This window comes from Chanos chanos, chromosome 7 (assembly GCF_902362185.1).
Source record: "Chanos chanos chromosome 7, fChaCha1.1, whole genome shotgun sequence".
Classification (NCBI taxonomy): Eukaryota; Metazoa; Chordata; class Actinopteri; order Gonorynchiformes; family Chanidae; genus Chanos; species Chanos chanos.
This window is the reverse complement of record NC_044501.1, coordinates 10809953-10832835: the sequence shown is the minus strand read 5'-3', so window position 1 is coordinate 10832835 and position 22883 is coordinate 10809953. Positions and strand designations below refer to the sequence as shown.

The 22883-nt window shown below is 42.4% G+C and overlaps 1 protein-coding gene across 1 annotated transcript; it reads right to left on the bottom strand.

The window, feature by feature from the left end:
• Window positions 1-2252: 2252 nt before the first annotated feature.
• Window positions 2253-17714, bottom strand: anos1a (anosmin 1a). Its single transcript, XM_030778954.1, has 14 exons — window positions 17535-17714; window positions 14327-14374; window positions 9215-9277; window positions 8189-8411; window positions 7648-7832; window positions 7024-7153; window positions 6530-6735; window positions 5618-5759; window positions 5265-5381; window positions 4286-4374; window positions 3587-3758; window positions 3099-3319; window positions 2600-2744; window positions 2253-2302 (listed from the first exon to the last, which is right to left on the bottom strand). Exons 1-14 carry the CDS (start codon window positions 17712-17714, stop codon window positions 2253-2255), a joined length of 1971 nt encoding a protein of 656 aa, XP_030634814.1.
• Between the last annotated feature and the right edge of the window lie 5169 nt (window positions 17715-22883).

The following is a 22883-nucleotide window of genomic DNA, read 5'->3' as shown; positions in this document are numbered from 1 at the left end:
GCCATGCGATGTAATTTACCATTGTAAAAATAAATCTTTTGACTTACACTTTTGTTGCTATAGACAGGACTGTCAGTAAAGGAGACGGTCTTGTATAATTGGTGTGAACACAGTATTAAGGGGCTGTTCTTCTGACACGCTTTCTTGCAGGGGCATAAAGCAGTGATCTAAGAGAAAAGTCGAGACGTTTTTTTTTACAATGCACCATGAAGAAAAGATCATTTAAAGTATCAAGATACACACACACACAGCGGAAACAGCATATGGAATCCAGACTTTTACAATGTACACATACCACATGCCGTATCTCATATATGTTTTCCAACTGTGTGGATGTGCAATAGTGAATATGTATCAAATACTCTGCCCCGGGCTCATCTTCTGTACACTGTACTCAACAGCACATACACCCCCCCATGCATACATACATACAAACATATATATACACTGTATATATATATATGTGTGTGTGTGTGGTGTGTGCTTGTATGTATATAGTCTATGATCTTACATAGAAAGGTCCCTTTCTGTTTTTCTGTGTAGTTTCTAGTTAAATGTTAAGTAGAGGGTAAAGACCTAAGGGAGTAAGGGACAGTATCAAATATGCACACACACACACACACACACACACACACTCACAAACACACTCACACTCACACACAGGGAGCCTAAAGCTAATGAATTAGCAGACGCGGAGAAACCCACAGTCAAGACCGTATTTGATCACACTACTGCTGAGACATTAAGGCAGGCCCAGATGTGGAACCGAATGCTAATAGCTAATGATGGAGAAGAGCTGTCATGGAGACAGAGTTGCCTGGCGGTGGTGTGTTTGTTGAGCTGCATCTGTCCCCAAGAGATTTGAGCATCATGAGTCTTGTGTTTGCACACCAACTTAACAAACATTAAAAACAGTAACAGCGTAACCAAACGAGTCACTCCAGCGAAATCTCCCTCATGCAGTCTGCATGTATTAACATTACCTGACATTAGCATCAAAGTGCTGAGAAATGAAATATAACTTCATTATGCAGAATGACTGAATATGTGTGTTTTTGATTGTGTTTGTGTGATCAAGTGTGAAAGCGCGTTCTTTTCAGAGAACACTTAACATCTGCAAAAAATAATTCAAAGGCAGTAACTCAAAACACAGTGGCAGTGAAAGAAATAGACTGCTATAACAAATCACTCTGACGCATCTTCTAAAGGAAAAACAGGGTGTAAGGACTGTTTTAATAATAAAAAATATGTACATTACACTTCTTTTTAAACATGGAATTTACAAATCTCTTTTGTACAAAATCTCTTTGTCTGGTGTAGTCTTTTTTTTTTTTTTCCTTGAACGGGTAATGTTGGAGAGTTAACACGCTTACACTGCACACAATTACGCACACATGTACACATACACGCTTGCACTATTATAAATCCACATTACACTGTGTAGCATACAGAAAATAAATAAAGACATATAGTATGTACAAGAATTACATAACAGAATTGCACCAAGTATTTCTACAGCATATTAAGAACATAAAAGACTCAATCCACTTCAGACTAAAATGGCAATTGTGAGAAATAATCAGTAAACCACATGAAATGCCAATCATTTAACGGAGTTAATCTTTTGTTGATTGTAGAAAACAAGTGGTAGCAAACAGTAATGTGTCATGCCAACAGCACACCGTGATAGCACATGCATAAAAACCAATTACAGTCACATTTTATTCACATTTCCAGGCAATTTATTTTTATAACATGCAACTCTTGGTTTGTAACTCTCTTTACTGTTGGTACGCTGGGTCAAGATGAAGCAGGTGAATAGGTTCTGTAGGTAAGTGCTATTGTAACAACGTTGACATTTAGATTTCCTCGGTTTCACTGCTTGATGCGTGCAAGGTTAGCACTGAATTGCTCTTAAGTCTTCTGGCAATAAAACAAACAGTCACTCAATCAATCAGCCTATATTTACTAAGTGTCCTTACATTAAATATTCTTCCTTGTCATTGTGTGAAATCAGTGACAATGACAAGGGGGGGAGGGGGATGGCGGTGGGGGGGGGGGGGTGGAGTTCTGGGTCATCACATATCCAAACAGTTCCAAGTTGACTGATCTTTTCAAAGAGAGAGGGTCTAATTAGAGGCCAGGTGTTCCCAGATCTCAGGAGATTCCTCTGTCTTTCTTCTGGATTTTTCTTTGGTTCTCTCGTCCTCCCGAGGAGCTGGGCCTGGGCGTGGTCGGTTCAGTGTGGGTTTTCAATGCCTTTCCACCACTGCCCTTAGATGATGCTTTTTCAGTCTGGGTCCTGCAAGCAATATTAAAATAATGCTGAAGAAATTACACATGAGTAGGAATAAGTAACAGCACTACCTCAACAAGAAATCATATCCAAGTCACTTTGACATGAGAAAATCTTAAGTCTAGCAAAAAATCTCTTTTTTTTTCATTGTTACTATTATTTTAACTTTGTGTCTGCACTTCTACCACACAGCTGAAAGCAATGATGTTCTTGCACGTGTGCCATTTCATGAACTGATCCTAACGCTTCTTGAAGTTTCAGTTTGAACAAGATGGATTAGGAATGGAGAGGTCAGTCACTTACGGTACTGCAGGGTTGGCTTGGCATGTCCTGGTGTCTGGAAGGTTCTGGAGGCAGCAGGACCTTGGCCTCTTGTAGTAATGACCTGGACCTCCAGTCTGTAGAGAGAAGCCAGCTGCAGCCCAGACACTGCCACGACATTACGGTCCTGACGGGAAGAGTGAAGAGCGAAGAAATTTAGACAGAAAACGCAAACCAAAAGCTTTCAGCTAGCTGTTGAGAAAGAGAGAGTTTCTGCATCTAAGTAAGTTCAGACAGTGGATATTGCAAATGGACCAGTGAGAGAGAATCCGTGCCAAATTTCTGGATATATGTCCTGCTTAGAAATTTGTTTGAGTCAGTTCTTGGAATCCCTCTAATATCTGGATCCAACATGATGATCTGATACTCTCAGGAGATTTACTCTGACGATAAAACCTTGGTTTAAGGCAGAGCTCTTTCTAGAACTGTGACATCCAGTCCTACAGGATTCAGTAAAAGCCTACAGTACTGGGAGACTTACTGGAGGTAGAATCTGAGACTGGGAGATCAGACTGTTGGGCAGAATGTTCTTGCGGCCCTCTGTTTTGACCTCTGTCCACGTGACCTGAAAGCCTGTGACCTGCTGGAGTGGGTGTGGCATGGAAACATCCCAGGAAAAGAGTCCAGTGACGTTGCCCTTGTGGACGGAAAATGACGCCGTAAGGTTCTCTGGCTTGGCCAGTACCTTAGCAGAGGGTAGTGCTGAAAAAGAGGGGGAAAGAAACCACCTTAGGATTCAGAGCACGTTAGTTTCCAAAATTTAGCCTGTGTCTGTTATATGTGTTGTTTAAAGGGGGTGTTTTCAAACTCACTGAAAAAGAAACTGCTCACTTTCTTACTACGGTGTGGTAAAAAAAAATAGTCTTATTGTCACTATTACGACTTGAGTAAACCCAGAGACTTCAGTGAATGAAATCGTCATCTCTTTCATTTCTGTCACTCCCGCAGTGCACAGCTTAAGACACTCACCTATATCCCCAGGACAGACCATGGGTTTGGAGCTCTTGCTACGGATGGTGGCACAAGAAGGGGTGTAGAAGGTGGTGCTCTCTGCCTGAACTTGGCCCTTCACTCCGACTGGTTGGATCACGACCTTGTACTTACAGGAGAACTGGAGAGCAGACAGGCTGGCGTAATTCTCCTGCCAACGGAAAATACCCCGGCAACACAGTTATCAGTGCACACACGGAACGACTTCAGCCGTGCTCTCCAATAAACCTGTTTTTTTCCCCACTATCCTTTAGAAGTTAAACTCATGCCCTTTTTTTCTAAGATAAAGATGATGCTTTGAAGAATTCTTGTGGAGCTGAGTTGTGTGCAAATAACAGACATTAGCATAACTACATTAACTGAAATCTCGTCAGTTGATCTGTAAGCACATGTAAGAGTCATTTGTTTGTGCTAGGTGAAGCCTTCCAATTGTATTTCGGGGTCTAAAATTGTACTTTTTTCAAAAAACTTGGTTAGGTAAAAGGGGAGTGTGTGGTTTGGTACTCCTTCGGACACATCCTTGAGGTAACAAAAGAATTAATTAAAGGAAACTTCGTTGTATATGCAAGGGGAATAGGTTGTATGTGAACATGGATACGGCTCCATATTTAATAATGTGATGATATAAAGCCTTTATTTAGATGTGTGATAATCACAAAAGAGACCAAGCTCCAGTACCTGAGTAATAACTTTCTCCATGGTTCTGCTACCATTGTGACTGCAGTACTCTGGCGACCACAGGACGCGATAGCGACTAACAGTTGGATCTACGAGAGACAATATACTATCTGATTAACCGAACTGATTTCAGCTCTGTTGTGGAAAGCATAACAGATCATTTTCTCAAGGAACAAGTGATCATTTTCTGATGAGAAACAATACTTTACTATACAGCCTTTGCTAGTCACTGCAAGCCATTACCTAGAAGTAGTTAGAACACATCATCTATCTGAAAAACCCAGTTTTCCCCCAGAGAGTTGCCTCTATATTGTCCGCAGAACATTTTTAAGACTTAGCACTTGATTTTGATGGCACAGTAGGAAAAGCAATCTTGATAATGCACCTGTTAGCTAAGAATGGCGTTTCTTTTTAAAACAGTCCAACATCCATTAGAGAGATTACTGGATGGATTTCAAAAATGGGCTGATTCAATTCCTGACCAATATGAATTGAAAATTACAGCTCTGTAAGCTATTTATCCTAACCTGGCAAAAAAAAAAAAAAAAAAAAAATCAAAAGCTATTCTATAATCAAGAGATTGTTGTCAGTTTTAATGTTTTTGGGGTTTTTTTTACCACACAGCATCAGCATCTAGACTTTAACTGACTTAGTAGTCCACCCGTTCAGAAAAAGCAAACCATTCAGAAAACTGCAGGGAAGATAAGCATGAACTGTAGCCGCCTCACGTACGCCGGAGACGCGTCTAAATCCATCATGTTACAACATGAGCAAGATCGCAGTTTGGGTTTTTTCTTTCCCCCCTAACCAGCTTTTCACAACGAGCTATTGTTCTACATTGCCTTAAACGTAAGCCTGCGTCTTCACATTTATGATACGCAGCTTGTTTACATAATCCCTAAGAGATCCAAAGCGTTCATCCCAAATTTTCCAATGACTCTCGCTTTTGAAAGAGCCAAACTATCTCCTCCCGTCATACCTCTTTTCTTCCAGTACACTCGGACCTGCAGCTGTCGGTCTTGATAGAAGGGTGTCCCCACGTCCAGTATATCTGATGGGGGTTTCACATCTACTGTAGCAGCGGTCGGTTCAAACTCTGGTTCAAATTTTATAACACAGGCAAAATATCATTAAACAACTATTATAGCACAAATAGGCGAACTCCAAGTTTTAGCCCGTGAAATGAAGGTGTAAGAAAACACTGACTAAAAAAAAAAAAATCTCAATCTTGATAACGTCCATCATATTCTATCTCAAAGAACTGGAACGGCATGGAATATGGTGATAAAGAAAAGGAAAACAAAAACACTGGCGGAAAGTGGAATGTCGTACTGCGTTCAGGGCGACGGGTCGTGAAGCGGAGGGTGGCCTTGGGGCTCTTTACTGGGACCTGGCCCCAGTATGAAACCGCCTGGAGCTCTACAGTGTAGCTTCTGTCTTCCCGAAGGCCATCCAGATCGGCTGTGTTTGAGTCCTACACGCAACAACAAAAGGCCATTAAATGTTTTTTCACTCACCCCACCAACAAAGCACGCACAAATCTTCAGCTGATAAAAGACTATACATAGGATTTCTACTGACACTTCTACTGGATTTAGTTCATTTTCCATCCAGCTAATGCTTTCAGTCAACGCTACAGTAACATCTGAAATTGAAACAGCGTAGGACATATAGCAGAGTGTACTGTGGCTACAATACAACCCACTTCTTACAAAAACTCCTCAAGAATTGCTGCTTTACATCACATTGTCCAAGACGGAGCACTCGACAAAACAGATACACAAAATGAAACACTGCTGTCATCCGTATAAATTAACAGAGGTTAAAACAGATCTAAAATATGATCTCATGTAAAGAAAAACAATTTTCACTCAATAAAAATAATTCCTTCTCTGAAAGCAAACTATAATTGATATGCCATTTTTTGGGTCTGGCAACAAAATCGCTTTGGTCGTCCAAGAGTAGTGATGCAATGCTACCACCCCGATTCGGCGACTTTGAGCACTGGCTTTAGGTCTTTTGAGCGATCAAAGCCCAGATCTCAGCTTGTTTGTCTTTTCCCTTCATACACTGGGATGTTTAATTTGTTGCGGCTTGCCGAACGAAAAGGGTCTGTCTTCTACGCGTCGAGTTTCCCCCGTTGGAGGAGGGGGCCAGGAATGAGGTGGGGGGGGGGGGGGGGTCAAAACACGCCAACGTGTCATTTAGAGGGGAAAGGGGAGACACAGGGGGGACGTGAATTACCCCGTTGGCAGTCTTCCTCCTCTTCATCTTGGGCGGCCCACCGGGACCTCCACCCGTGGCCCAGGTCCAGGACAGTTTGAAGTGGTGCACGGGGATATCTGGGTCCACCGGCAGGCTCCAGCTCAGGCGCACAGATACTGCTTGGTCTGAGCCAAAGGTCATGTCACTGACCTTAAGGTCAGTAGGGACTGGGGGAGGAGCAGGATCTGATGGGGAATGGAAGAAAGATTAGCATCAGTCACTAGAGAACCTAAATGGCCTCTGAGTTTTATCATGAGGTCAAAGACTGATGATTAGGATGGTCTGAGTGCAATGCAGTAAACATTGTGAAGGCTACATGACATGAGAGGTTTGGATAAAAACAGGGTGAGCCTTTAAACTTGGAACAAATAGCATAAAAAACAGACTACTTAGCTTATTCTCTTTCTCTCTGTCTCTCTGTCTGTCTGTCTCTCTCTCTCTCTCTCTCTCTCTCACTCCCCCCTCCAACTGACCTTTAGAGGAACGGAAGTGTCTGCTGGGAGTTGTATAGCCTCTGGTACCATGCACATTGACTGCAGCCACGCGAAACTGGTACCAGCGACCCGGCCGGATATCAGTCAATCGGACCCGCTCTTCTGTGGTCTGAAAAACATTCAATTAGACCACTGATCAACATCAGCATAATGGGAAGCAACGGGTATGCGTGTGTGTGTGTGTGCGAGGCAGCGTGTGCATAAATGACTGAAAGATGGATGTGAAAGTCCAGTTTGAAACACACACACACAGACACACACACATGCATGCACAGATATACAGACACACAGATGTTTGCCATTCATCATACTGGATATTTCCAATAGATATATTACACTGTAACTAAAGACTAAGAACCCTAACCACAAGCATCAGAGACATTTTGCCACTTGTTTTAACAATAATAAGCATAGTTTAACGAGAACTTTTCCTGCTGGGGACCAGCAAAAAGTCCCCACACCGTTAGATTTTTGTCAGACATTTACAGTCTCATGGGGACATGAGGTCCACACACTATAACAAGGACCTAAAGACCTAAACCACTCACACACTCACGCGCGCCCACACACACACACACACACAAAAAAAACACGACCTCTCACCTGTGCCACCACCTGCCAGTCGGTGGCTCCGTCTTCGCTGGGGTGGATTCCGTAGTTCCACCTCCTCTGCAGAACGTTCAGGACCGGCTCCGCAGACACGTTGAACTTGGAGGACCAGCGCACCTCCAACTGCCCCGACGGCAGCTCCTCGAAGATAAGCTCCTTCCTTGGCTTCAGAGGAGCACCTGAGGAGAAACAAAAAAAAAACAAAACAAGGACCTTATTATCATTATCGTTCTTTTTGCACAGACGTACGCAGAGCCAAGACGCTGAGAAATCCAACAGCTACAAAGTCGCTCCGCTCCTATGAATTATTACAGAGACAGAAATCTAGTTATAATCACCAAAAATCACAAAAAAAGAAAACTCAGCAACACCCAAAAATAATAATCATTCAATTCCCTACATATTGAGAGCTAGCCATTGAAAATACTGATATCTCCTTACATGCAGAGCGTCGGGAGCTAATCAATCTTTCAACGTTAACCAGCAATTTCTACCCATAACCCCTAAAGAGTCGTTGCTTATCGTGCGGTAATACCTCTGTAAAGGTTTTTTGGAGATTGGCAGGTGTGCCCACAGCCGTTGGGGCAACATTTTTTTTGGGTAGAGCATTCCCCGTCCTCCTCGCACCCTTCCACACAAGCGGCCGCAAAACCGCTCGCCCTCTCCGGAGAGGGGCAGTCCCCCTGCTTCACCACCATCACCGAACGCAAGAACTCGCAGCTCGTCACACACTCACCGTGCCTCTTAGGAAACGCGTGCTGGAGGAGAGACACGTCACACACAAATACAGCTAAAGCAACCAGATGCAGAATTTTGGGGGTCGTTTTCTAGGACACCGCCAGTCAACAGTCCGTGACTATATAACTGTATTTTACCTCCGCTTACACCTTGAATTCAGTGACTGCAGTGCGTCTGCTGCAGTAAAAAAATGAGGTTTTGACGAGAAACTTTCTTCCCTGTAAAGAAGCTTTGTGACTGCAGAGAAGACATTGGGTGTTTGGTTAATTATGCGTGTGTAACAAGACAAATTGTTACTGTATGACAACAATATGTGTACATAATGAATTCCAATTATGCATGTGTTCCACATTACAATACTGTTTAGACGTGATCAGCTTTTTTTTTATTATTATTACATCACTACAATACAATTTCACACGTGTTTGTCCAAGTAACAATTTTCCAAACTAAGAGAGAGAGAGAGAGAGAGAGAGCAATGTCTGAGTTTTTTTTTTTTTTTCCTAACTACTCCATTGTCCTTTTGTCCTCAGCGTGCTTCTGGACTAAGCATTGTGTGAGAAAATTTCTCAACAATGTCTATATAAGGAGCAGGAATCATAAATAAGGAAGATTATAGAAGGTACACTCAGCAGATGAATGCAAATGTAAACACGCAAAGTGTCAAACAGAGACAATTCACGAGCAGCAGAGTTTAGAAAACCAAGGGTCTAGGTCATCCATTTTGGATCGAGCAAAGTTTCCCCTGCAACAATGGACACGCAAAAAAACAAAAAGCAAAAAAAAAAAAAAAAAACAACATTATTCGTGAAATAGGTCATACCTCGCACAAATCTCGACACGACCCATCCTTCAGCTCCCAGGATTCCTTGCATGGTTCAAGACACTGTGAAGAAGACAGAGGTTTGAGTTATTTTGACAAGTCATTTTTAAAACTGTTGAGCTAGATTATGTATAAACTTTGTTTAATCTCTCTTCAAAGAGGGAAAATATTAGACTTGTCTCGCTATTGTTATGACGAATGTTGAACTGGGGATCTTTATCACTGTTCAAACTTACTGTTTCTGTCATTCAAACCAGCATAGCAGCTCTGTAGATAAGATCTGATGCTTCAAGGTAAAGAATTAGCATTTATAATGAAGATTTAACACACTTTCATTTCTCTCTCCCCCCAATTAGGAAGTACTATCAGAAGAAACAATCTCTCTCTCTCTCTCTCTCTCTCTCTCTCTCTCTCTTCTGTGTGTGTTTCTCTCTCTGTGTGTCTCTTTGTCTCTCGCTTCCTGCGATGCCCTTTATCCCTAAAAGATCTGTCCTGCATGAGCGAGTTTGGTCTTCTCCTCAGGGGAATTCACATTTCCCATTTCACGCGGTAATGAAAGGCAGCGGTCAATGCTCAGTGAGACTGAAACGCTGTGCGCCGCTACAACAGGCTGCGAGTGAGAAGTGAAAATTACATATTTTAGTGTAACCACTCGCTTATTTACGGTGAATAAATATCTAATCCTCTTTCGTCGATAGTCAGTTATCGGAGAAATAAGTTCCTCCCGGCATCTAATCATTCAAGCTAAGTCAGGCGGCCCGTCGTCTCGGCATATGATCGATCAGAGGCGGGTTAAGGGGAGGGGTCTTCTTAAGAGGAAGGAAGGAGTAAACGGAGGAGAAAACTGCTATAAAAATAGGGGGTGGGGGGGGAGGGGTTGAGAGGGTTATCCTGGGGCAAAGTTTCCAAATGAGAGTGGGAAACACATTTATCTTCGACTGCAGTAAAAGCACACACATATAAACACACGCTCTCTCATACACACACACACACACACACATATATATATACACACACACCTTTTAAAGACGGGAGCATTAGGGCCGATGGAATGTTGGAAACTCTGAATAATGTGAGGGAGGCATAGAAGCGTTTAAGGACCGCTGAGATGCTTGCTTTATGGGGCACACAATGGCCAGATCCCACTGTGATAGCCTTAGGCCTGTGTGCACTAAACACAGCCACTGAGCCAATGCCACCGACAGAAAATCCTGCTCGTTCTCCGTTTATTTCCCATTTCTGATACGCCCCAGTCTAACAGGAGACGTCCATGTGTTGCTCTGCATTCACATTCATCAAAGCCTAACTGTGAGCTGCCACTGGTACTACATATTTGAAAATTTCTATTTAAAATATATAGTCTTTGAGAACACTATAGGAGAATTACAGGTTACTTGGACTTTGTGAGTGTATTTCTCTGTAATGCAGTCAAAATATATCACGCAGCAATTATGACCCGGGTGTATTGTCTCATTCTTGGTTTATTACAAGCTTCCACTATGATAAGCTAATTGAGTCACTCAGAACAATACCTCCTACTAGACTAAGACAAGTCAGACCTGAGAGAGAGACAGGTTGTGTAGCGAGGCACTGTGAATTGTTAGACAGGGTGGTGACCGCGGGGTCAATAACCAGCTCCCTGACAACCTCTCTTAGCCTCCGTGCTTGTTTTCTGTTGTTACGGTTTAAAAAAGAAAAAACCTCAAACACACACACACACACACACACACACACACACACAGAGCCTTATTTCTCATCTGAAATACATTACCCTGTCCGGGTAGATCAGCTCATGTACCGCCACCATAACCTCCAACAGAAGTTATTACCGTCTTATATACTGTAAAGCCATTAGGAGTTCACCCACGGCGCAATCTCTGAACGCTCCGTTTTATTTATAAACCTCTTAGATAGAAAACAATCGCCTGCCCTGAGACCCCCCACCCCCACCCCCACTCCACAGTCAGAAACCCACTTACATCTATCTAACCTTCTCCTTCTTCTTCTTCTTCTTCTATTTTCTTTTGTTCTCACACAATAGCTCTATAAGTCACTTTGACATGAACACACACACAAACACACAAAAAAACACCCACCCCTGATAGATCCTAGCCATTAATAACCTAGGCTGGTCTAAGGGTGCACTCCTCCCCTACGTGCCTCTCACTGCCGTTCTGATGTCTAGCAGTGTGCTGATCAGCATCGTGAAGCAGCCTCCACATTCCTGCCAAAACTACTCTACTCCATTACGCAAAGCTCTCTCACGCCCAGTGTCATTACTGGACCCCAGCGTCAGTTGGTTTTCCGCCCCATTTCAAGCACAAATCAGGCATTCCTTTTCCTCCCCGCGAAATAAAGGTTATTTAAGAGGAGCTGATGGAGTGTAAGAAAGAAAAGGAGCCTTGGGTAAGTGCCCGCTCCTTAAGAAAAACGCTTTTGTCCCTGATGCAAATGGACTACCCAAATCTGAAGGTCAATTATGGAGATTCTGCCCGTGGTTTTTTTTTTCTTTCTTTCTTTCTTTCTTTTTTTTCATTATTAGGATTTCTTTCCTTTCTTTTCCTTGAAGGAGAAACATGACCTGTTTCGTCATTTCCAGAAACGACGAAACTGTCTGGTCTGGACAGACGAATTGGAGTAAAGAAAACAAAAACCCTCCCTTTTTAAAAGAGCGTCGGTAATCACCTGAAGGATGTCTGTGCTGACCGCGCATAATGCTCGCAGTTGGGTGTAGCAATAAGCGCTCTTGAGCTTTTTTGATACCGTGCCCAGATAACGCCCCTAGGGGACTGAGGCCCAGGTCTTTGTCTGTCTGTAATTCCTGTTTGGACAAATTGCTGGAGATTTAAATGGAGCCTCCAGCTCCATTTAGGCCCAACTGTTGAGAAACAGGTCCTCTAACCTTCTTACCATGAATCATCCACTTTGAGTGGTCACTACTTAAAAAAATGGAACCAAGTAAATGGTAATTGCTTGCACTCTTGATTTTTTTTTTTTTTTTTAATGACTTTCAAGAGCGAGGACTGATTCTCCGAGCAGTAATGCTTCAGAGAGCTATTAAAATAGCGCACTAAAGGTGTTGTCACGCTAGGCTAATCGTCCCACACCGTTTAGACGAGAAGTGATAAGAGGATGCTGTGGCAGAAGTGTAATGACCGTCAAGTGCATGTTGACAGTGACCCCGAAGGGCTGTCGTCTCTGAATGTAAACGATTCTATAGTCTCAAACGAACTTACACCCGAGGCCTGCGGCAAACGTGCTAATTACTCTGACGAGGTCTTCAACTGAGTGCTCGCTCACTAAGGGCTGTCAAAACACGGTAACTGACTGTAGCACTCTAAAATGACTCTTTATGTCCATGAAAGATAAAATTTCAACGTGAGAACAAAAGATCTCTTCACACAGAGTTTAGCCGAGCACCTTTAGCATAGCCTCTAAGCACGCCGCAGTCCAACATCTGCACGACTTTGTGTTTGGGATTCCAAAACTGCGTTTTTATGCATGGAACTTACTTGTAAACACTCCGCAGTAATTTTGTGTATCCGTGATTGTTTGCATAAACCAACTACAAACAACGTTCAGGTGGCATGGTGGTAAACAATGGCTCAAGATCAAAGGTTAGCTGCATGCTATACACGTGCATTCAATGACTCAAGCTGTCAAACAAACCCTTCTTCAATCAAAAACTCATGGGCAAGACCATTTTTGTCTGTGTGTGTGTCAGGCGGGGGGGGGGGGGGGGGGGGGGGGGGGGGGGGGTGTTCTCCCAACATGTAAGTCATTGTACACCTGCATAGAGACAGCAGTGTAATTCCATTTCAGATGGCTGATACAAAACAGGGGACCTAACTCACAAGTACACACTTTTCAAACAGAGCTTTGTGTTTAACTCAAGTGTATTCCCACCCATGAGTAATGCCAAGATGAAAGCAAATTTAAATTAAGGACATAACATATTAGCTTAGTAAGAACCAGATTCATCCCCAATTACCAACATGGAGCTTTTAATTTTCTTATTGCAGAAATGGGCTAACTCAATAAAAAGAGATTGGAATACGTCTAATGACAAATCTAACCACATTAGTACTTGACAACAAAGCTTTTAACAGGCTTTTGCCACGTAACAAAAGGAACACTGGCGCTCTTAAACAGAGCCTGTGTGAATTCGTAAAAGAGAAATTGTTCTTATTTAATGGTTGGAAGGAAATTCTCCAGAGAAACCTGTAAAAATTGAGGAAACAGTTGGCCAAACGTTTTCATGGATGATAGGAGGGAGGTCAAGCCCTTTGTTGATGCTGGGAGCGTACCCTGGGGCTGACATGGAAAAATGTGTTGCTCTGGCTACCCATATGTTCCCCCACACACATCGGCAAAGATTCCCTCCATGCAACGAACAGTGAGTGTGGACAGTTAAAGGCTGACACAGTAACACATACAATCTGAGTACTTTTAACTCTAAAACAATACGTTACAAACTGTAAAATCTGACAAAGGGCCTGATTATAACAATAATTGGGCAATATATACAGTGGAAAGAATGAGATTAATGTTTTGGCTATACATCAAAGAGAAACTCTAGAGTTTTAAACAAAGCGCAGCATAAAGCTTGTAGAAAATCTGCATCGGCAAAATGTCAGCTTTCGCTCGCTCGCTCTCTCCCTCTCTCTCTCTCTCTCTCTCTCTCTGTGCTAAGGGCATGGCATTGTTATTTAATTAAAAACTGCTGGAACATGTTAATGTCCTCATTACTGAAAGTGGGTTGAGCTCTCTCTTACTGAAATTAGCATGTTTTGCCTTGCAGTTAAAGACGCGGGCGCGCTGCACGTTGCAAAAAACGCGCGGCTGCATCGCGGCCTCTCATCTCCCTCCCTCTTATTTCTCCTCGCAGTTGAGACTGGCTGCCTCACACCGTATTGTGAATTCTTGTCTGTTCCAGCGCTACCTCACAGAATGATAGAGAACCCAAGCAATAACTGAACTCACAGCTTTTAAAATGATGTATGGTACTATTAAGTCCGGTGTACCAGCACACCAATGTTTTAAAGTGACAGATATTTGTTGGATCTGTTGTCAAGCTTCGGTGTAATACCATATCATTTAGATATAAATTACCTTTGCACATTGTTTATGAGTCTGGCACCAGCCAAGGGATCCATTATTCTGCAGGGGAGAGAAAGAAAAGAGGAGAATGTGAGCGTCAGGACGTGAACATTAAAGATTTGCATTTAGGTCATAAAAAAAGAAAAGAAAAAAAACTGTGGTCAAACTGCATCTATCCAAGATGCTGTAATATAACGATGGCACCTACCCACATGAAGACAAGCGAGAGTTATTTACAACATGTAATATATATAATTATTAGCTTTAGATTATTACATGAGTATGAATCATAAATATTGAGATCCCCCCCCCCCCCACAAAGATTTTATGTTAAGGAATTTGCGTGTTGAGTATCACATGTCAGTTCCTGGAACTCAACGTTGTGTTTGCACAGCAGATCTTGGAATGCACCAACGCAACGTGTCAGGAGCTGTCACAGAATCTGCCTCATTTGCATAATGCCGCTTCTCTCCGTAGCACATCATGGAGAACATACACATCCTGGGTTTTGGGGGATGGGGGGGTTTGTTTTTTTTGGGGGGGGGGGGTTTCCAGCTCAGCACCATCGGTATCTTCCACGTTTGAGGGTGCTTGACATTGTTGTTTAATATACCCTCAAGTACCCTCTCAACAAATACGATATTTCAAAGATATATGTTTTGGATTCTGCTAGCCGTGTCAGCAGTCTGTTTGTCTTCAGTGAGAGACTGTGGCATCTTTTTTTTTTTGAGGTTTTTGAACATTTTCTTGCAGCACTATTTGGATAAATGAAGACATTAAATGTCTTATTCATTTCATGTCATCCCCATTTTTGCAATTTGAACGTTTCCAACCGGCGTGCAAACAGGGGCACCCTGTGAGCAGAGCCGAGTTAAGACTGCCTCATTTTTTTTTCCCCATGAAGGTGAGTGCCATGCCTCGTTAACATCACATGAACTACATCCTGGCATCGTTATGTTTCCCTAAACTCAATGGCCAAAGGGGCAAAACAAACCCATGGGTCGTGAGTCATAGTAGATCAATCTGCAACACAGTTCAGTCAGGGGTGAACTGAAAACACGGAGTGTTAGTCCACGTGAGGTTAACAATATTCGTTGGCGTCATGCCACTCTTCGTAACGGGAGAGACAATACCATTCGGTATCGACAGTTTCTGATTGGAAATCTATCAGAGTGCGGCTTTGGTCTTTGAAAGACTGCGATTATCGAGTGCCCTTTCAACCCCTGAGCGAGACCGTGGAGCCCATGTCTCCAAACAAACCAGAGACACTCTCTACATCTGTTCACATCCAAACACAATAGCCTGAATGCAGTGAGACGGACAGTGATGCTTGTTCAAATCCCTAACAATCCACTGTGAAGAAATCCGGAGAACTTCTGGCATCTTCTGGAGCCATCTCAAAGATGCATTAATCATCCGAAATGGCTAACCTCTGATCATTTCATCCAGTTTCTCCGTACAATACAATGGTTCATTCAAACGAACTCCTTTTCAAATAAACCAAAAAAAAAAGCCTGATTTCCATCTCGAATCTGAGGAAGAGGCTAACTGGCAAAATAGCTCCCCTTGGAAAAGCACCATTAAGTGGGCGTTTTGGATGGTGCACATCCAGAATGCTGCCTGGTGAAAATCAAAGATGTGGATATTAAATGATCTCCTGCTTTTGAGCAGGAGGAGCTGCTCCTCAACACAGACTGTTGTTCAACATTGCGAGCTCCTCTCACTCACTAAAACAGTGGTGTGTTTTCAGAGCTCTAACAGTACTGGGTCTCAAGGCACATGCCAGTCTTGATATTATCTTCAGCTGTGGACTGCTCATTTGAGAATCCCAATGAATTGCTTTGTACTGTGGACCAGAGAATAGAAGAGCATGGTTTCTACTGTCTGTTGATGTCTGCCTGCGATACACTAGCAACAAAACCATCAGAGTAATTCAGACAGACATGAAAATGTGAAGATATGAGATGATTCAATTTGATCTGAAGGAGTGCTCTGAATGGGAGTCTTTTTGGGACATGGATTGGGGGGGGGGGGGGGGGGGTTGATCCCCACAGACCAAACACTGAGAACACTTACTGACAATAATACAGTCTGACAAACCTGGGGCTAAAAACCTATTAAAACATCACTGCTGAGGTACAAACATTGAACAAATGACATATAACAGCATATCACAGAACTGTCCTGGTTTTACTAAGAATTCTATTTATTCTCACCAGAATCGACAGTTCCCACCCAAAACCCCAAACCTCGCCATAGAAATTTTGCATTTTAAAATAAGAACACACTTTTGTCTCTAAAACAATTTCTCCCGTTATCAACAACCACCACATGGGCCGTTCATTTAATAATTTCATTTTTAATGAGTTAAAACCGAGCTGCATAAATTTCTCCTTTCTTCGCTTCCTCTAAAACTAGGAAATGTAAAATTACTCTGATCGCTTGTTTTAAGGCCAGTCGTCTCTCCACGTAAACCACATAAATCCAGATAATGGCTATAAAAAACATGATGAGTATGAACGTAATCACAATAACAAGGCAGCTTGTTCTACGGATCAGACCCCCAGTCCCTAGTTGTACATGTAACCCAAACAACTCGAAAGAGCAACATTAAACTTTTAATGAGAACCACAACTGTTCTATTGAGCCTAAATCTGGTAATAATTGGTCGCAAAATTTCCAGACATAAATACAGCAGTGTTGATAAACACGTATTAATCAAGTCAGCTGTGCAGATAGACGAGGTAAGGAAATGAATGAGCAGATGACGGACTGACATAACGCTAGTCGTTGAAAAAGGACCAACCCGGAGCCCACGTAATGTGAGATTGCTTAAGAAACGCTGTTATATAAATACGTGAATGATGCCTTTGGCAAAGGAAAGCTCTAATTAGTTGAACATGAAAGAGGTTAAAGAGTGCGAGAATGAATTTAATCATAGTTGTTTTGAGCAATATGACGACATTCAGCTGCTGCAAAGACTGATCAGCTGTTGTAAACATTAACCATCAGATAGATTTGTTTAAGTTTAGACTCTGCGTAATCAACAATTAATGATCATCAGTCCAATTTATAATTTTCTTCCTTCATTCGGTTTGCCCATTCATTCAAAACTCCAAAATTCAATGTAAAATGATTTAAAACACCAGCTGCGTTGAGCAGTTGCTTCACTTAAGTGGTGCAAACGCGAGACTTTTCCAGAAAAATAACTTTTGTCTACCTGAAAATGCTTTGGAGAGGATGCGATGCGGGTGCTGTGCAGACTCAGGCACCTTGCCGCGCACCTCGTTCGGAAAATGCTACCGAGAGACGAAGACGACTCCTGTTTCTTTGCCACTGCTAATCCGCAGGTCAGTGTGAGGATAATCCACAGACAGAACGTGGGTAACATGTTATACATCTTTAAACGAGACTGTCCCTGACTATCCGTAAACCATGAACGCATAGGTGGATGTGAACGCAATTGCTGCCAGAGATGAAACTTCAATCAGCTCTTGAGGGGAGGAGTCAGAAGGGGTATGGAGACTGCTATTGGACGAAATCGGTGGAGTAAGACGGATGGTCTCAGGTGCACTGTAAACAGCTGGGTCCAGCCTAAGGGAAAGTATACAAATTGCAAAGCAGCGTAATTGTCCTCAACAACTTTTAAATCCTGTTCCAGATTACGGCAGAACCATGACATAATAGGAAGAGACAGACACTGCCTCTAAGTAATTGTGGTTGATACGCATTAAAACTCAGATATCTCAGCGAAGCCGCTGATAGCTGCCAATCTGTTCCAATCATCTTCACGCGCTGTAACAACGCTTTTCATATTAGTGCAAATGAGTTCCAAAATACTTGTAAAGACGGAGACATAGTTTAAATGAAAGAAAATTTCAGATGTAGTTCCAAAGTGCAGATTAAATGAGGAATATTAAAATCTTTATATGGCGATATTTGGTAGGGCTGCCCTCTTTTCGTGTCCTAGTTTGTGACAAAAACTTAAATATGAAGGTGGTGGAAACATCACAGTGCATAAATCATACGCTGAGATCATAAATCATCATAATCTGTGTCATTTACAATGCTTAAACTCGCCTGTTAGAAGTGTGGAAAAAAACATATTACCTCTAGGGCTGCTCGCACACCAGTAAGTACCGGGAGCAATATGGTATTAGTTCATTTTAGAACCTTTATGCCCTATAACTGAGAAACTGTGGTGCAGCACTGAATTACTCACATGAAAAACAGAATACATGATTCTATATGACCAAATGGGAAGGGGTGGGGGGGCAAAAGAGGTCAAAGGGAAAAGAAATTGAGTGAGATTCAGTGGAGAGGTTAAAGTGACTGAGAGAGGTTAAGAGGAGAGATTTATGGGAGAAGGAAGAAGCAGAGATGATTTATGTTGTTATTTTTTTTTTTTATTGTTCTGTCTAGTTATCCAAAAACTTTGTACCTTGTTTTCTCTCAATTTCGCACGTCCGGTTCTCGTTTATGTCCCAACCACTGCATGACCCCTACACTAATCTAGAATCACGAGGACTTGGATATGCACCTTCCAGTACATGTTAAATCAGGAGAGGGTTCAGAGAGACTGAAGGGAGAAGTTCAGATGAGAAGGTCAAAGTTGAAGTTGTGACTAACTGAGATGAGTCCTACTTCACAAATACAGTGATTCTGTATACCAAGCCCTCGGAAGTCATTCCAGACCTTAAGAGATGTTGGTCTAGCATTGCACCGTCCATAGATAAAACCACTGATCCTGTGGACTATGAAAAAGCAGAGCATGTCTGATCTGTAGTCTGTAGAGTTTGTAGCACGCTATATGAAAAACAGCTCTGCCAACTTTACCGCAGATTTTCCATTTAGCCTGAGTACTCATTCATCAGCCGTATTCAGGCGCAGATGTTCGTGTCCGATAGAAACCCCGGCCTCAGCAGCTAGACCGTGATCCCATCTGGAGGCCAGGAAGCATTCAGGGAACCCCGCAACTGTTAACAACCTTTCACCGGTAGCAGAGAAACAACAACTTTTTTATGTGTGAAGCAATTAAAACCACCACTAACGTATACCACAAGGTATCTCTCAACATTCTGGCATTATTCCGTTGCCCAAGGAATGGAGAAAAAATGACGTGTTGGAAATGTTGATCGAAATCCCCGGCTTCTTTCGTTCTGTCATGCGAGTTGGCGTAATGATTATGGCTGAACGATGCAGTTCCCTGGGGTGTTAACGAGATGCTTGCACCAGTCCTGTCTTGGTTTTATGAACTACTGCGCTTCCTGCTGGTGCAGGACCAGCTGTTCCGTCAGCAGTTTGCAACGCTCTTTTTTCCGCAAATGATGGTTTACAGTGGCCGCCTGATGCAAAGGTGACATTAAGACTGCAAATTAACGTGGTGTGACTAAAACATTTTTCGCAGATTAATAAAGAGCAAAACGATTCCCCTTTTATTCGTAGAGGCCGATTTTAAATCACTTCTTTGTGTTACGTGAGGACAGAAAACGCAGTGAGGGGTGAAAGGAGGATGGTAGGGAGCAGCCATATCTTCTATGGTGGTCTAACCACACGCTGTAACCTTTAGGAGGCGAAACGCCACTCCGTCTGCGTAGAATGTCTCTTTTTACAGTTATCTGTGTGCCTCGTGCATAAAAATAACCGACTGTGACGCCTTAATGGTATCACTACAGCTGTAGGTCGTAGTGTGTGTGTGTGTGTGTGTGTGTGTGTGTGTGTGTGTGTGTGTGAGAGAGAGAGAGAGAGAGAGAGAAAAAGAGACAGAGAGAGAGAGAAACACAGAGTTGGTGTGGGGTCCTCCTGTCTCCAGTGGGCTACAGAGCGGTGTTTCCAGACCTCCCTCCACTTCCCTGGGAAATGCCCCTCTGGATGGGGAGCCCTGCTCATAAAGTCAGGTTGGGGATCCTCGCTGTTAATTTAGGCTGTAGGGGAGATACTGTTGTACGTCAGCATTCTCTCCATTCTACAAACGCGGGTCTCCACTGGAAACGCGCGTTTACACACGTAAATAATATTTTGAGTTATTTTTGGGTAGTTGGGGAACTCACGCAGTTAAAGACACGGAAAGTGTACTATGGTATCTGGTTTGAGTTAAACTGGTAGATTATAGTGAATTATTCCCCACAACAAGTCTGACTGCCTTGTGAAAAGAGTGTTCCATTATCGTTCCCTTATCCCTTTGTATGGTGTCTTTGTTAGATTTGGCCAAACAGTTTAGTCATTCAGATACCATATGCCAGCAGATGCTACAAGTGTGGTAAACTTCCTGGTAAGTCTTTTCTGAGTTCAGAAAAAGACTGCATCCCTCAGAAAAAGTTTGTCTTGGTTTTGTTTTATTTTTGAAGTGATATGTTTGAAGTTGAAAACTCAAGTATATTTATTTGTTTATTGCTTTGTAAATGAAAAGAACAGAAACAGATTTGAGAGTAAGTACATACAGGGACAATGAGTGAAAAAGAATGAATCTGAAGAATTGTAATGAAATGAATACAGGTGTCTGGCTGTTAATCATTTAATGAAACATTTATGAGTGCAAATTTGCCTTTCCAAGTTTTCTAAGAGTGGAAAATTGGTGGAACCCACTCTTATCCAGCTGCTCCAGGATCTGCCTCTTGCACTGATCAGGATGAAAAACAATTTAAAGCCTTGTCTGCCATCTAGTGGAGATAAAGCAACACTTCTTTTGCTCAAGTCAGTTCATTTATTTATTCATTCATTCATCTTCTAAGCCACTTATCCTAGGCAGGGTCGCAGGGGGTGCTGGAGCCTATCCCAGCGCTCATTAGGCGAAAGGTGTGGGAAACACCCTGCACAGGTCGCCAGTGCATCACAGGGCAGACACACGGACAAACACACATTCACACCCACATTCACTACTTGGGGCCAATTTAGTATCTCCAATTCACCTGAGTTACATGTCTTTGGACTGTGGGAGGAAACGTGAGCTCCCGGACGAAACCCACGCAGACACAGGGAGAACATGCAAACTCCACACAGAAAGGACCCTGGCCCCTCTTATTGCAAGGCGACAGCACTGTGCACTGCACCATTGTGCCACCAGACAGAATTTTGCATTCACTAAAACATGAAACCCATCATAAGTGGTTTTACTGCTTGAAATTTTAGTACTTCCATAGAGATTGTTGTCAGGAGGAAAAAAATCTACATATTTTTCACCTGAAAACACAAAGCTGGAGACAAATTCAAAAAATCAAAGAGGTCAAACAAATCAAATCTGAAATATAAAATCATCACAAATGATCACTGTTGGCTTAAAGAGACAAAACATGAAACAATTGATTCCAGATTCTCATAACATTTATGTTAAATCAAACTCATTACTATAAAAAGAAAAAAAAAAAAAAACAATACGCTGTCTTAAGGTACAGACTGTTTCACATGACCAAAGACTGCATTTTGACATCCTCTGACTGTGAAGCATGTTTACTGTGCCTTAATTGCAGAGGTCAGAAGCACAACAGATGGCCTCGACGCCCTTTGTTTTCTGATAGTTCATACATATTGCCATGCTCATGCACTGTCGGAAGAATGCGTAAGCTGAAAGTGAGCACACACACGCACACACACACACACACACAAAATCAGGCAAGACGGAAAACTGCCAATGAAGAATGTTGAGAAATAAAAACTCATCAAAGTGCCACTCTGTGCTCAGTTCATATGGCATTACTCCAACATAGGTTAATATAAAGTTAATATAATCACACCTGTATGTAGTCGGAGCCGTCTAATCATTAGTAAGCAGCAATCGATAGATATCAACAGACTCACGGTAATTGATCATGACCATGGCACATCCATTCACATAACTGGGACAGTTCTGCACAGTTGGGGTGCAGGTGGCACCAGGATCCATGGTGAAGCAAGAGTTGCACTTCAGGGTTTCCACTGGAAAAAGGAACACAGTCACCAGACATGTCACGAGTGTTCACAGTTACCAGACCCACAGGCACTGCAGCCTACAGTGGCATATTGGAATAAATTCCTGATCATCCATAAATACAGGCTGGACAGCAAGGGATGATGAAGATACTGTAAGTTTGACACAATCAGAAAGTTCAGTTTTTTTTATTGATTCAGTATTATAGAGTCAAACATAGCACAGACTCACCAGAGCTGACAGCCACCACCACAAGGAGAAGAACACAAATTAAAGCCTTCATTTCTCAGAAAAGTTGCTAAAACAGAGAGAATTAACACTCAACAAATATAGCTGAGAAAATGCATGTTCACTGCAGAGCTTTTACAGAGATTTGCTACTTTATAGTGATTCAATTTGTAATTTTCACTGTGACTAACTCACCTTATATGCCATATTCTTGTCTGAGTCCATCATGCATGTGAACCATGCATGAGACCAACATTTTGCACCATCTGTGCACTACAGAAATGATCGTAAAAAAAACAGACTGAAAACAAATATAACAAACTTACCAATGAAATCTCCTTCAGTAAAGAATTTCAAAATGAGTGGAGGTGATGTATGATTTTGGATCTGTCTAAAAACTTGGCTTTGTTAATCAGTCCCACCAGATAATAATTATTC

Coding starts and splice junctions, on each gene's coding strand:
- anos1a (XM_030778954.1), bottom strand. CDS start 17,714: ATGTATAACATGTTACCCACGTTCTGTCTGTGGATTATCCTCACACTG. Junction 5,760..6,529: donor GGAGGAAGACTGCCAACGGG/GTAATTCACGTC, acceptor TGTTGCGTGTAG/GACTCAAACACAGCCGATCT. Junction 5,382..5,617: donor GACCCGTCGCCCTGAACGCA/GTACGACATTCC, acceptor AATTTGAACCAG/AGTTTGAACCGACCGCTGCT.